The sequence below is a fragment of the Aegilops tauschii genome, chromosome 2, assembly GCF_002575655.3.
Source record: "Aegilops tauschii subsp. strangulata cultivar AL8/78 chromosome 2, Aet v6.0, whole genome shotgun sequence".
Classification (NCBI taxonomy): Eukaryota; Viridiplantae; Streptophyta; class Magnoliopsida; order Poales; family Poaceae; genus Aegilops; species Aegilops tauschii.
The window spans coordinates 44,182,192-44,198,130 of record NC_053036.3 but is presented as its reverse complement, the minus strand read 5'-3'; the positions used below and the strand labels follow the sequence as shown (position 1 = coordinate 44,198,130).

Here is a 15,939-nt window from a genome sequence, read left to right as displayed (position 1 = left end):
AAGATAATGCAAAGTCATCAAGACACGTGAAAAGACGTTTGAAGTCTGTTAGGAAGTTGAGAAACTCCGGAGTAATAACTGTTACGTATATACAAACATACAAAAACCTGGCAGATCCCTTTACAAAGGGACTATCACGAAATGTGATAGATATTGCATCGAGGGAGATGGGTATGAGACCCATAGATGTTACACCATAGTAGTAACCCAACCTTTGTGATCGGAGATCCCGTGAATTAGGATCTGGGAAGAACAAGCTATTGGTTAACTGAGGAGAGTAATAACTTATGATCGTCTCCAAGTGAAGATGCAAAACTCTCAGAGCTGTAAGGCTCAGATCTGTAAGGCGGGTTGGCAACATGCCTTAATGTGGTTCTATTGGCTATAATTAGCAAAGATGCTGTCCTACAAAGCAGTCTTGAAAGAACACACCTATATGAGTTCTGACTGTAAACGTCGCAGTCTATGAGATTTGGGTGATCTCTAGTAAGCTCACGAAGAGACCAGGGAGTATGACGTATAAGCTCCAATCCGCGGGGTAGCCTACTGGCGGTCAGGTACTGGTTAAGACTTTGAGTGAAACCTGTTCACACAAAACTAGCAATTCAAGGCATAGTCCATTGTCAAGTTGTGAATGGATGTAGCTTAAAGTTCTAGGCAGAAGTTCAACTTAACAGTCTCTGCTGAAACACTGGTATATTAAACAAGTGGTGAGAGAAGGCAAATCTCTAAATGGGTATTTGAGATCTGGTGGGGGATTGTTAGAATTAATGGGCTAGGCCCATAGCAATTTCTGAAATCTCAAAGCCCATGTGTAAAATGGCAAGTGGTGGTGCTAAGTTTAGTCCCACCCCGGAAGTTGAAGAAGAGTTGGACCTCTTTATATAGTGGGTTCTCTCCACCACTCTAAGTGGTGTGTGAGAAGACAAAGGGAAAACCACACGCGCGCGCTCGCTCGCCTCGCCTTGCCGGGCCGTGGCGAGGCGAGGCGAGGCGAGGCGAGGCGGCGCGTACATGCGACATGCGCGTGAATGGTCCGCCGAAATCTGGTCCGTCTCCTTGCAGGAGCGCAGCTTCCTTTTGCCGTTTTAATTTTATGTCTTGGCAGACAAGTTTTTGATTTCTTGTCCGGTAAGTATACGAATTAGAAACCGAGTCGGTTTGGGATTGTGGTCGCGACACAATACCGCCTCTGGTCCTAATATATATACAGCTACCGGCTGCGGCCAGAGACACACCGAAAAACACCTACGGTTTTGCCTCATCTCACAACTTGCGCCGCCATCGTAGTCTACTCCATCTCAAACGCTGCGTGCATCGGCGCGTGGGAGAGCAGGTCTCCGGAACCGTTCGTCTTTGCGATCCTGCACCGGGAGAGGACGAATTAGGTTTTTGGGAAGCGCTGTGCGCGACTGCTCAAATTCGTCATCACGGGTCGTCTTCCGTCCAAGTCGGGCGGTGCTACTCATCGTCATATTCATCGCCGTCAGCAGCAGATCGTCGCTAACATCGTCATCAACACTGTCGCACCCATAATAGCTAACGATCAGTACGTCCAACATCCTCTGTTCATGTCTGTTTCTACAGCTATTGTTACGTGTTTGCTGCTGTTATGCATGTCTTGCTGTTCTTCTAGTTTGCTAGATTATTGCATGCTAGTATCTCTTCTAGTCATGCATTATTTACTGGAATTAATCATGAACTTGCCTAATATTCCAACAATCCAAAAACCTAATTATAGGCAATTTCCTGAGTTAACTATGGCTGGATTCGCTGATGCACTGAGGCCGGATAAGTTTACCGGTGTGCACTTTAAGAGGTGGCAGGTGAAGACCACGCTCTGGCTTACTGCTCTGAAAGTTTTCCACGCTAGTGTTGGTGCTCCAGAGGGAATGACCGACGAAGATCGGAGAAAATTCCAGGAAGCCAATACTATGTTTGTGGGATGCATTCTGAGTGTTCTTGCTGACCGTCTGTGTGATGTGTACATGCACATAAATGACGGAAAGATTCTGTGGGATGCACTGAATGCAAAATTTGGTGCAACAGATGCAGGCAGTGAACTGTACATCATGGAGAGTTTTCATGACTACAAGATGGTGAATAACCGTTCTGTGGTTGAACAAGCTCATGAGATACAGTGCATTGTGAAGGAACTTGAACTCCTTAAATGTGTTCTACCCGACAAATTCGTGGCTGGGTGCATGATTGTAAAGTTGCCTCCTTCATGGAGGAATTTCGCCACAACTCTGAAGCATAAGAGACAGGAGATATCAGTTGAAAATCTGATTGCATCTCTTGATGTTGAAGAAAAAGCTCGGGCTAAAGATACTACTGAAAAAGGAGGTGAGGTTCAGCCTACTGCTAACATGGTGCAGAGGTACCCACAGAAAAAAAATGACTACTTGTATGATTGTTCGCCTCAAGAAAAATAAATATATACACACTTATGTTTATTCAATTAACCATTTGCTTTTCGGGATATACCATAAAAATCAGAATTCAAAACGGTATGAAAAATTCATATTATACTGAAATCAGAAACCGTAAAATTTGTTCAGTATGGTTTTTCGGTTCGTTTTTAAAATGCACAGAGCGAGATTCATCCGGAAGAGATCATGCAGCCGACAATGGCTCACAAGGCAGGGAAGAAAAGATACATCTGGAGCTGTCGTACCCTCACCCTCACATCTCTCTTAAGCTTCTATATCTCCTTCGCTATGAGTTTTGACCTTGGAGATAACATTAATCATTGTTTCATTTATATGTGTTATAGCCCAGCAACACACGGGCGTTCTACTAGTTTACAGTAAGTTCTCATTCTAAATTATTTTTAGTCGTGAGATGTGTTAAAACAAAATATTTATAACAAACTTTCATACTTCTATATATTTCATTTTTAGAAAATTTCAGACTTAACATATATTTTTCTCCTATACATTTCTAGCATGTACCATTGAAAAAGATTTCACCACATCATGCTACATATTTAAAACTTATGTTCTAGTACATCACTTTTCTCTTTTCTAGATATTGCCCCAACATTATGTAGGATTACTTGCAATTGAGATAAAGTAAATATTATTTTGGCTCACCAGATTATATTACGACATTTGTGTCGGTGTACAGTGCATGTATATCTCTATTTATACACATTTCAACATTCTTAAATATATTTTGGTAGAAATATGTGAAGTGTATGGTTCTACAAATTTCTTGATAGTGATTTCTAGTATATGGTAAGAAAAGAGAGTAGTATGCAATGGTTTTACGAGGAGCTTACTATGTAAGAACCTGCAGTTTTTTGTCAAAAGTGTTTAGCAAACTACTGTTGGTTCACTAATGTATTGGAAAAGTTGTGTCTCCTTCGAACTTGATATTGAAATTGCATCGAGTTTAGTAATAAACTATATGCACAAGTGATAAAAATATATTACGCTGGTAGAGTAACTTCAAAGATATGCAAGCACATTATACCTCCAATTTCTCATCATAACAATTCCTACTTCATTGTTTCTAGCCCAACAGTTTATGTTTCAAATCTGCAATTTGAATTTGTAAGCTTTAAATTCAAATGATGGTTGCGCACAAAATTAGCCAACATACATCTAAAATCATCTCAAGCATTTCATCGACATACCACATAACTCAACAAATGATTAAACATCACCCCAAGAGCACATGAAAATACAAATATGCATCCACTACCAACCATCAAATTAAGAAATATCACACACTCTCTTTGCCACTCCCCACGCCAAAGTCCAGACCTCCTCCCATTGTCCCACCCGTATTGCAAGACAACATCTAACCACATGTAAACTCCCAAACCGCTCATAGCTTCTCATACATACCATTTTAATCCTTTTTTCTTGCTTGAAATTCTTGTTCATTTTTTTCTCAGCCTTCACCTTCATCGTGGACTCCTAATAATTAAGCCCCCCCCCACTCCTTAGCTTGAGACTTTTACTCCGCCATGGAAAGTGCTCCCAGCCCGAGCCTTTCTTTCCAAATTTTCATTGACCTTCTACCACCTTGCTAACTTCTCTTGCTTCCTCTCATCTGCCAACGCCTTCTATATTCTCAGCATCTTAGCCATGATCTCCTTCTTTGTTTTTATCTCATCAAACTTCTCCCTCAAGACACCGGAGCTTTTGCTCCTTTCCTTAACCTCTCCTTCTCGGCCTTCCTACACTCATACCTCTTGGAGGTTGAATTGGGATTCTTGCTCTTCCCTCCTTATCTTGAGAGGAGGAGTTTCATGACCTCGGTCTCTTTGGTGGAGCCTCATCATTCCTTGCATGCTACTCCTAACTGTTCTCGGCAAATGCCTAAAACCGATGAAAGGCAAGTTCTTCCTTTTGAATTATGCATATGCTTCTACCGATCTTGGATATAGGCCACCCATGACACTAAACAATTTATGATAAAATATGGTTTTAAGATGATATGTACATTGAACAATTGACAGTATGATCATAATATTGTATTTGTGTTTATAATTTGGTGAGACCATCTGCATTTTTTATCTAGATAAACATTCAAAATTGAATGTATTAAGCAACATGTAGTAAAAAATGTGCAAAAAGTATCAAAATTTCTTGTCAGTAACTTCATGTAGCGATGAACAATTATTGGGTGAACTTGCCAACCATTTTGGAACAACCTTCAAGGGGTTCCTCTTTGTCTAATCTAGCAGCATTGTCGGGCTACCCGTTTAAATATAAACAACCTTTTTTGCTATTGGTAAGCATAACATGGGTGTTTGTGGTCTAGTACTCACTAGATTGCCCATAGTGACCACCGCCGGTAAAACCAAGCACCAGCAAGGTTGTTGGAGCTATGTGCCTATCCCCAACAAAGTATTGCCAACAGTGTGTCACTGACAATCGGCTGTTGCTGAATGGCTTACCCAACAATATCTCTTGTTTTTCCGTCAGGGCAAATGTAATATGCTGTAGTGAGGTGATCAAAGCAATTTCCAAATCAAACCATGGGCCATACAGTTTGTCAATCAAGGAGATGGAGATGAGAAGAATCCAGTTTGGGAAGGTGCAATTCAGTCCTGAATTGAGGGATTTCAATGATGAAGCTCATATCTTGGCGAAGTTATTTACTCAAGCGGGTACGCATGTGTGGCCTCATGATCCAGGAGACATTATTTGTATATATCAGCTGGTTGTTGAGGAATACAATTCCTCATTATTGATTAAAAAACACGATGGACGAAAGCTGAACCCACGCGGGCCACAAACGGATAAAGCGCGACGGGTCCATGGGCCCGCGAAGGCTCTGGCGCAGGGGAGGCTCGACCTGATCCATCCAGACGGGGCAAAATTTCGTGTTTTGACCCTTTTGACAAAGAATTTTAGGATCTGACCCCGGTTGCAAAAAAAATCGGGATTTGACCCTTTTGCTGCCACCAGGGGTTCTGGCGGTAGGGTTAGACAGCCTACCGCCACGGCCCATGGCGGTAGAGTGCGACAAGGGGGGGGGGGACGGTGGCCGTTTGACTGCGATGACGTGGATAAGTACCTACCGCCATGGGCCATGGCGGTAGGCTGTCTAACCCTACCGCCAGGGCCCATGGCGGTAGGGGGTGGCAGAATCCTTCTGTAACGAAATGTGCAGTGGACCTGGCGGTAGGTTCACCCTACCGCCATGGGGGCCGGCGGTAGGCTGTGTGACCCTACCGCCAGGACCCCTGGCGGTAGGGTCCTGTGTTTTCCATTGTAAAGTTTCTGTAACGAAAAATGCTAGGGCCCTGGCGGTAAGGTGCGCCCTACCGCCATGGGGGCTGGCGGTAGGATGTCTGACCCTACCGCCAGGAGCCCTGGCGGTAGGGTCCTCTCTTTTCTTGTTTCTAGTCCATTTGGTTGCTTGTTTTCGAATTCAATATGACAGCAATATCACAGCAAGTTTCAGAAATATCACAACAATATCACAGATTTTAAACAATTAAACTTGGGCATCACATAACATTAGATAACTTGAAGTGCATATAACATTTCAAACGAACTTCAACGGAGTTCCACATAGTAGGAAACACATAGATCCACAAATACCAAACACATAGTTCCACGTAGTTTCACAAGCACTAGACAAGTTCAACCAAACGGAGTTCAACCAAACTAAAAGAGCCAAGTATCGAAGAGCATAATCACTTGCTCCTTCCCCTCTTGGAACGAGTCTCTTCGGTCTTCTTCTTGGGCCGGCGAGGAACCGGTCTCTGGAAAGGGTCCGGACTCAACAAATACTTCTTCTTCGGATTCCTCTTCTTTGGCAGCTGAGATTGTTGAGATGATTGAGTTGGTGGAGGTCCATAATCTTCATCGTACTCCTCCTCACCGTTGCTCTCATCCTCCTCCTCCCCTTCTTCATATGTGGCCTCCTCCTCCTCCTCCTCCTCATCCTCCTCCTCCTCCCCAACCAACCTAGACGATGAGGGAGCATGGCTCGATGAGCCGATGAGACCCTGTGTGGCTACAGGCTGATAAGCTTCAACTGAACCAGCTCCAGCACACCCAAGCAGCCCTACCAGCTTGCGACAACGCTTCACGAACTTCCGCACTCACGATGAAGGGCATAATAAGTATCAGGTTTATGATTGCAAGTGAACAAGATGCATCTGTTCCGAGGAGGCTGAAATTATACCTTCATCGTCCCCCTCATTTCGTTCTCGGATTGTACGCTCCCGGGGATATCACCTAGTGCATCTGAGGCTTCAAAGATGCATCTGTTCAGCTCACCAGACTGCAACGGCATAAGTCAGTCACGATGACGAATGAAATAGTTTAAATACAACCGTCGGCTCAAACTTACCACTCTGTTGATGAGGGGTGCAAACTCCCTAAATCCACTGTGCATGTCTCTGATGCCGGTCTGGTAGGCCGCTTCCTCGGGGTCATCCCTCTCCAGTTCCGCGATGTCTCCCGCCGTCCACCGAGGCCTGAGACGAAGACGGTGCTTCTGGCCATCATCGTACCACCTCATGTGTCGGCCCAGGTAATCATCCCAGTTAGTCACTTTCCTCTCCACGTCTTTACGGAACCTCCGCCGGTTCCACTCCGTCACATGAGTCTTATGCTCCTCTTCCCAGTCTGTGATTGACTGATTCTTCTGCCGGCTCATCCTGCAAGGCATAAGCAACAAGAATCATCATAAGCGCAATGAGATCATCATAAGCAACAAGAAACATGATAAGCGTAATGAAATCATGGGCACGGAGAACAAAGCGCTCACAGGTGGAGCGCGTGGCCGCCGGTATCGGTGGGCTGGCCCGGTGGGGTGTGCTGATAAATCCCAAACTGCGTGGCCACGCGGTGTGGCAAGTGCCACTCAACGGCGTACACACAGATCATTGGGCACGATGCACCTCCAGAGACCACTGTCCGCATCGCACATCACGTTCAGATCGAAGGCCCACTCTCGGTCATGATACGGCCACCAGTTTACCTATTACATATACATTGGTAAGTTCCCACTCTCGGTCAAAAGTGGAATCAAAGAGAAAGGTGTTGAGCGAGTTCATATACCTGCGTATGCGTCAAAGCGTCCAACTCGTTGGTGTAGGTCTTGTACGAAGTCTTGTTTAGGCCCGTGTAGAGTTTGACAACGTCCCACTCGTAAGCTACGGTGGGGTTTCGAGTCTCGTCGCCGTCTTCGCTATAGTCTTCCCATGGGCGTCTTGGCATCTTCTCCGGACGCCCCACCGGCGGCCGCTCCCACATCCAAATGGAGAAGGCCCAGACAAAGCCACCCATATTGGACTTGTCTCCCGTCCTTTGCGTTGCGTCGTCAAGCTGCAAAACATCAAATGAGGATCAGATATAAGAAAATGTCATGGACACACTTTCGTAGGTAGGTAGGCAATTAGACACTCTCTTACCGAACGGTATAGGTAGGCGAGAGACGCGGTCCCCCAACTGTACCCTGCATCCCAGTCCGCTAGGAAGAACAGAGACGCCCAGTTGGCAGAGTTCCCGGAGCTGTCTGGAAACACGACCTCCGAGAGAATATACCATAGATAGGCCCTCGCGTACCACTCCACAGTCGCCTCATCTGCGCCTTGGGGGCATGTCTTCCGGTGCTCCGAGAGCCAGGTCAACGGCACACCGGATGTACGGTTACTCTTGGCACCGGGGTAGTCGCCGATGAGGGTGGTAACCCTCTGCTGCCAGTTGGCCCTCTCCACTCGACCGATGAGTGCATGACCCTCGATCGGCATTGCAGTAATCATCTCCCAGTCCTCGAGGGTCACCGTCATCTCCCCGCATGGCAGATGGAAAGAATGGGTCTCCGGTCGCCACCGGTCAATCAACGCTGTCAGAGCCGCATGGACAAGCGTCGGCGGCTGGCGCTTGAACTGCAACACAAAACCCAACAGACGGGCTCTCTTGAGGAACGGCGCGTAGCGCTCGTCATAGTCCATATGCCCATGAACCCCGTGACCCCTCATGCGCAGTGGCTGGAGCATCTGTCAAAAAGTGAACGCCAAAAGTTAGGAAATTATTTTCATCAATCCGAAAAATTTGATCAATATTTCATTCATATCACTTACCTCTCCGTTCTCTATGAAACAGGCACGATGACCCTTGTCGAATGCCCAGTCCAGCATGCAGTACCGTTGGCCGATGTTGTCCGCAAGAGGTGGCCGCCTTAATAAAATTTCATAAACAAAAGCACCATAAGCATAAAGCATACATAAACAAAAAATGAACTCAAATCATATCAACATGCATCATATCAAAAATAAAATCTTAAGCGTATTTCTCCAACAACATCTACTACACATGATGGATCAAATCATATCAACATGCATCATATCAAAAAAAATCCTCCAACATACATCATATCATCATATTTTTAAATAATTTTTTCCAAACAACATCTTCATATCATCATATCAACATGCATCATCAAACTAGGGTTCATCTTCACACTAGATCATATCATCATATCAACATGCATCATCAAACTAGGGTTCATCCTCATATCAACATTACATCATAATTTTTTTAACAAAAAAAATTATGAACTAGGGTTCATCTTCACACTAACATATGAACTATTGATTAGAGTTCATATCCAATACCACTAGTTACTAAAGAACTAAGAACTACAACTACAATCAATCTTAGGTGAAAAAAATCCAATCTAAGTTCAAAAATATGAGGGATTTCAAGCAAATAATGCGTCGAATCGGAAGCAAGTTTGCAAAAACTAATTGGAGGGATTGGAGGAGCTTACGTTTCTCTCTTCGGGGCCATCTCGATCCGCAAAAACGGCGAAGAATCGATGAAGATCCAAGGGGGGGGAGTGGAGGAGATGAGAGAGGGAGAGAGGGGCGACTTGGGGGAGAAAATGAGGAACTGCCGACGGGGGGGGGGGGGGGGGGGGAGGAGGAGGGGTGGGGAGAAGGGAAGGGGCGCGGGGGTCTCGGGCGAAATAACTGCCCGGACCCTACCGCCAGGGGCTCCGGCGGTAGGGTTACACAGCCTACCGCCAGGGGCCCTGGCAGTAGGACGCCAGAGCCTCTGGCGGTAGGAAAAAAGTCAAATCTCGAAAAAAAATTCAAACCAGGATCAGATCTCGATTTTGTTTATCAAAAGGGTCAAAACACGAAATTTGGCCTCCAGACGGCGGGGTCTAAAAAAAAGAAAAAACAGAGGGCGGGGGCGGACCCGAAACCGCGTGACGAAGCAGAGCTTCCCAGCCAAGCCAAGCCAACCTGCCTGGCGCTGGCGCTGGCACGCCAGACGAGACAGAGACAGAGGGCTTCTCTGGCCCCCATCCCCATGATCCTCCTCCGTCCTTCCTTCTTCCTTTCCGCGTATCCCACCGGCCACCGACTTCCAGGAATAGTACTCGTACTACCAAACCGGGCGGCACAGTGCCCGGAAATTACCAGGCCTGCCACCGCACGCCGTCTCGCCTTTTGGCACGGGCCAACGGTCGGGTGATCGCCGTCGCGCGTCCCCGAAGCGCACGCCTGGTCAAGGCGGGCGTGTTCGTAGCAACGCCCACAAAACCAGGTGTGAACCTCGATCCTCGCCTTCTCAACTGCGTCAAATTCTCGTGACACCAATGCACATCACATGCATGGGCATTGCGCGATCCTAAGCCTCGGATCCGCATACCTAATTCTAGTTTTGCTTAAGAAAATGATGCGGGCTGTATGTCTTATACAAATTCAGTTACCTTTCTTAATAAAGTATAGACGCAAGCGCTCATACATACACGTATACACTCACATCAATGAACGCACACACGCACACACGTATACACTCACATCTCTAGCCGTTCGGCCCCTCAAGGGCTCGAGATAGCGCCGCTTTGGGGCTAATCGGCGATATATTCGGTGTGGGGGGCTCGGGATGGCATTCACAATCCTGAGGAAGAGCTTCCGGCTCATCTGATAACGGCGCCGAAACACTTCCTCGCCGTGCAGTGTAGCGTCGACGAAGTAGCCGACGTAGAGCAAGCAGTAGCCCTCCATTCAATGCCTCTGCTTGCTCTTGAGGTGGCCCGGCGCCGAGCCACCTCGCCGTAGCTTTGCATTATTGGCGAACAGTCCGACCAGAGCGGCGAGGATCATGAGGTGTTCTTCGTCGTCGGTGTCGGCCTCGGCTTCCTCCTCCATCAGAGCCACAAACGCCTCCTTGTCGTCGGAGTCCATCGCCGATCAGGCAAATAGCCGAACACCTCACGGCGCATGGTGGGTGGGCAGCCGCCGGTAACCCCGCCTGCGTGGTCGGAGTCCTGGAGAGCTGCTCAGGAGCGGGATGGAGGCTGTCGCTACGAAAACCCTCTCTTTCCGACGCGGGAGGGGGGTGGCCTTTCTAGCGGCGCAGCAACGGCCGGGGGCAGGTGGGTGATGCCGGGAACGGCATGGCGGCGAAGGGGAAATGCCGTCCTGCCGCTCGCAGGTCGAATCTAGCCCGGGAAAGGCGTTTCGCCGGCCAAAAAATGTGCCGAACCGGCGGAATTCGGTGTCCTAGGGCGTGACTGGGCCATTTTTTCGGCGCCGGCGGTAAAAAAGGCGCCCCGGGGCCCTGTTGGGGTGGGGGGTGAAGATGATCTTACCCCTATAAGCACCCCCGAGAGACTAAGAAGTTTCAAAAATACATACATGTGTGTACCCTTTTTGACTTCGAAAGTCTTTCAGAGACCTAGTGAGCATCCCTTCGCCGCGTTCTGCGTAACAGATTGCCCGCTATGAACGGTGTCTTCTATTTTTCGTCTCATGGATGCATTTTTACCATGTCGGTTTAAATGTCATTATTCCGGTACGATGCAAGAAAATATATTGTTTGTGATGACAATGGAAATGGAAGAGCATGCCACTGTAATTCAACTTTTTTTTAACATCAGTATTCGTTGTTTCTTTGCTGGTTCTTTTCGTTTATTACCTATCAATTGCTTACATTTAATTGTGAAAACCAGATCATTGCTCAAAAACGTGTAAAAAAAGAGAGAAATACGCATATAATCATCGCACATTTATTTTCTATAGTAGTAGTACTATACTTCTTTTTGAGGACCTTTATTTTCTACCGACTCAACTTTATTTTTGGAAGCACCGAGAGAAACCGGTCGAGCGCCGCTCGTCCACCTCGTGACACAATGGCAAAAAGGTAATTCCGGGCAACCCCGGCCCTCCTAACTCCGCGGCGCAAATCCGGGCCCACCATACCCGCCGTGAAAAGCGACACGCTCAATCCAACTCCTATACCTTCCACCTCCTCCCTTCGCCGTCGCCGCTCGCCCCGGAATTTCCGATGGGAGCGGCGGCCGCGCACCACGAATAACCAACCATGGAGCCTCCCACCGTCCCCAATTACCCGCCCCCCGCGCCCCGCTTCTTCCAGCCCACGCCCCCCGGCCTCCCCCTCGTCGGCGCCAACCACACCTCCGCCCGCTTCTGCGCCCGGTAGCCCCCACGCACGCCGGAATCCTGTTCGCCGCGACACCGTCCGTCAGATTCTGACTGGCCGGCCGGCCCCGCTGCTAGATTCGCGGGCGCTAGTTGGTTGAGGTCGGCATGGAGCCGGCGGCGAGGAAGTGGCACGGGAAGGGGCTCCTGACGCGGGCGCTGCTCCTCGGCGTCGCCGCGCTCGCGCTCCGCCTGCTGTACGGGGCGTTCGTGACCGTGGGCGGCGGGTGGGCGCCCGACCCGGCCGTGCCGTCCACCGCGGTGGTCGGGAGGAGGACCCACGCGCAGGCCGCGGCGGCCTCGGGGTCGCCGGAGGCGTGGCGCAGCCACGGGTGGCGCGAGGCGGTGGAGTTCCACGCCGGGGTGCTCGGGCGGCACCTCGCCGACGGCCTCGTCGGGCCGTCCTCCCGCGCCGTGTGCCTCGGCGGGGCCCAGCAGGCGCTCGCGCTGCGGGAGCTCGGCGTGGCCGGCGCCGTCGCCGTCGCGAGGAGGCGCTCCCCGCCGCTCGCCGTCGCCGGTGACGACCGCCGGCTCCCGTTCGAGTCCTCCTCCGTGGACTTCGTCTTCGCCGGCCGCGCCCTCGACTCGTCCAGGCGCCCGGCCGACCTCGCCGGCGAGGCCGCGCGGATCTTGAGGCCGGAGGGCCATCTCGTCGTGCTCACCTCCAGCGCCGGCGACGCCTACAGCCTCCGCTCGCTTCAGGCGCTCTTGCCGTCGCTGCGGTTGCTCCGATCTCGCGAGATCAACAGCCCCGACGCGTCCACCCTCCGGGAACTGGTCTTCCAGAAGCTTCAGCCTACTACGGCGTCCACCTCCACTGAAAATTCAGCGAGCAACTGCACAATTGGGGATCACAAGATGCAGCTCCTGACGCACGCCGAGCCGCTGATCGAGGAAGAGCCGCTGAAGCCATGGCTGACGCTGAAGCGAAACATCCAGAACATCAAGTACCTTCCAGAGCTTGCCGACATCAGCTTCAAGCGCCGGTATGTGTACGTTGATCTCGGCTCGCGCAGCTACGGATCCAGCATCGGCAGCTGGTTCCGGAAGCAGTACCCAAAGCAGAACCACACCTTCGAGGTGTTCGCCATCGAGGCCGACCCGACGTTCCACCCTGATTACGCCACAAGGAAGGGGGTCACATTGCTCCCGTACGCCGCCTGGGTCAAGAATGACACGCTCAGCTTCGAGATCAATGGCGACCCCGGAAAGGAGGACGAGGCCAAGGCCAGTGGCCATGGCATGGGGCGCATCCGCCCCACGGCCGGTAAGAAGATGTCCGGCAAGGTGCGCAGTGTGCAGGCGTTTGATTTCGCCGAGTGGCTGAAGCAGACGGTGTCGGAGCAGGACTACGTGGTGATGAAGATGGATGTGGAGGGGACTGAGTTTGACTTGATCCCGAGGCTCTTCGACACGGGCGCGATCTGCTTGGTCGACGAGGTGTTCCTCGAGTGCCATTACAACCGGTGGCAAAGGTGCTGCCCTGGCGAGCGGTCGCCTAAGTATCAGAACACATACGAGGAGTGCCTCGAGCTCTTCAGCTCGCTCCGGGAGAGCGGCGTTCTTGTGCATCAGTGGTTTTGATTGCTGCCATACACATTCAGAATAGCTGCAGATAGAGTTCGACTACAGAGGACAAAAGGGTTTCATACTTCCAGTACATGTTTGATTTCCAAAGTATATTAGTTTCATTGTGAAGATAGGGATTAAGGGATTCGGTTTATTCTCTGTTTGTTAGTTAGATCTTGTAATTAAAAAGATTTGAGGAAATGAAAGGTAGCGTTTAACTGCATTCCCAGTAAAATTTCTGCGGATTGCGATTGTTACTGTTATTGAGCAAAGGAATTAAATCAATTTAGATTCATTCGAATTACCGAAACCATGTTCACTTCCCCTGTGATTTTTTGTCAGGTAGTTCTTGCAACTCCATTTGTTTCATTGCGCTATGTTCATCACATTTGTTTTGCTGTAGCAGTCAAATTGTTTCAGAATTTTATGGTGTGCCAGACTGTATACTGAATGGGTGAAGAAAACCGAAAAGGCGGTTGTGGATTCTGTGGTGCCTTTTTTCTGCCATGACTCTCAACAAACCATGACCTCCTGGCGCCTGGCATCCGCGGAACCTGAATTTCTATATTCAGTCATGTTGCTCTGTTCTCCAAGCCAAGCATCTATTTGCTCGAGCCTGCATTACCTCTGTTTAGCTACAGAATGGGCTACTGTAATTGCAGTAATCGGCTAATTTACCAAGTTGACTGATCTGATCAGAATATCAGGTTCAAGTATTTTCAGTTTTGCTATGTTGGTGCAGACATGCGTGTGTGCCGGCGCTGTAATCATCCAAGCATCTATTCTCCTGCACTGCACACGTATATCCAGGTTTTGGTCTTTACTTCAACTGAGGGTATGCCAAATTTGTGCGCTGCAGCCGCATGTGCGTTTGATTCTGGGGGATGTTTCTAACTTGGTGGAAGATACTGGTATGTCTGGCCTTATTTGTTCGTCGCTGCCACTGGGGTGGTTTTATTTCCTTTTTCTTGCCAAAGATAGTACGCGTCCTTTTGGCCCTGGAATGTGCTGTGCCTGTTTGTGGGTGGTGGCCTGGTGGCTGGGTGGATGGTGCACATGGCCAGCGCAGCATCTGGATGCCTGGGGCTGCACACTATTTCTGTATGATTCGTTGCTTTCTGTCTGGATTGCTTCAGGACACACGCATGCATGATGTGTTTACTCTTTTTATTTTTCACATGGATTTACTTGTGGTTGTAGGTTTATAAAAGCGTGTGGGGGATTTGTTTCCATTATCTTTAAAATATGCATATTTGTTTGCGCTTTGTATTGCGATAATTCTTAACTGAGGCAGAGCTCATCTGCTCCTGGGTGAACAGTAAATTGAAAGAAAAATGGTAAACTGATTAAAAAACTGTTTTTTTTACACCAATGATGATCGAATTATCTAGGTGCTTGCAATTTTCTGTGCAGAGATGACTTCGAGAGGATATACCAAGTTGTGCTGGGAACAGGAAGTAAACAGCCACAAAAAAAAAATAGATGTTAGTTGCTATAGTACCGGAATTTTCTTTTGGAGGCCGAGCTCTGTGGAGGCCTCCAAATGCAAAATTCAAAACTCATGAAAATCCATATTTTTACATTTCAAAAAATTCTGAAAAAAATAAGATATAGAAAAGGCATAATGTAAAGTGTGTAAATTTTTAGGATGAAATACGTTGAAATGAGGACTGTGCAAAAAAAAATCTGAGGCTTTTTAACACATGAACTATTCATCCTCCTAGGCCATGAATTTATCTTTTCTGTACAGCCTGTCAACGTATTTCATCCTGAAATTTTACACACATACACCTCACATCCTTGTTTACTTGTACAAACTTTTTTAGATGTTTTTGAAACTGAAAATTCTGAATTTTGAATTTTTCAAAAATTCGGCCTCCAGGTCCAAAACGCCATTCTCCTATAATACCTATTAGCTAAAATGGTCTTTGCAAAGAAAGCATTTACGACCCAGCTAAAGAGATACGCCACCACAAAAGTTTCTCCTTCAAGATTTAGACTGGAAGACATATGGGTAACCAATTCATAAATAAATGGGAAGATGGCAGAACTATTCAGGAACTAGAAGAAAGATTTGAACAAAAAGTTTGTCGAGAAAGACGAGACTCCAGAATTCATCGGTCAATATGAGAAGCTAAGAGATCACTGGCCCGCATTTGTGGCCTACCAGAATTCGGAGAAGGGTAAGCAAAGGTCATTGACAAACAAACAAAATGTTGCAAAGAAGAAGTATCACCATCACACAGGGCCAGGTGGCTATTACAAAGCCGGGCCGTTGTGGGACAAAGCTGAGCAAGACCTGCTTGCTAAAGGGGTCCAACCAGCGACATTGCACTGGGCAGATCGTTCAAGGACTTTGTTCTTCGGGGTTGGGGGAACTTTGGACCCAGAAACAGCGGAGTGTGTTTGGACGGACGAGCAACTTGCAATACGCA

General features: G+C 48.3%; 1 protein-coding gene across 1 annotated transcript; it reads left to right on the top strand.

Annotated features, from left to right (window-relative positions):
- Nucleotides 1-11,696: 11,696 nt before the first annotated feature.
- Nucleotides 11,697-13,814, top strand: LOC109767635 (uncharacterized). Its single transcript, XM_020326373.4, has one exon. The coding sequence runs from the start codon at nt 12,044-12,046 to the stop codon at nt 13,517-13,519; it is 1,476 nt and encodes a 491-aa protein (XP_020181962.1). The 5' UTR covers nt 11,697-12,043; the 3' UTR covers nt 13,520-13,814.
- The last annotated feature ends 2,125 nt before the right edge of the window (nt 13,815-15,939 follow it).

Coding starts and splice junctions, on each gene's coding strand:
- LOC109767635 (XM_020326373.4), top strand. CDS start 12,044: ATGGAGCCGGCGGCGAGGAAGTGGCACGGGAAGGGGCTCCTGACGCGG.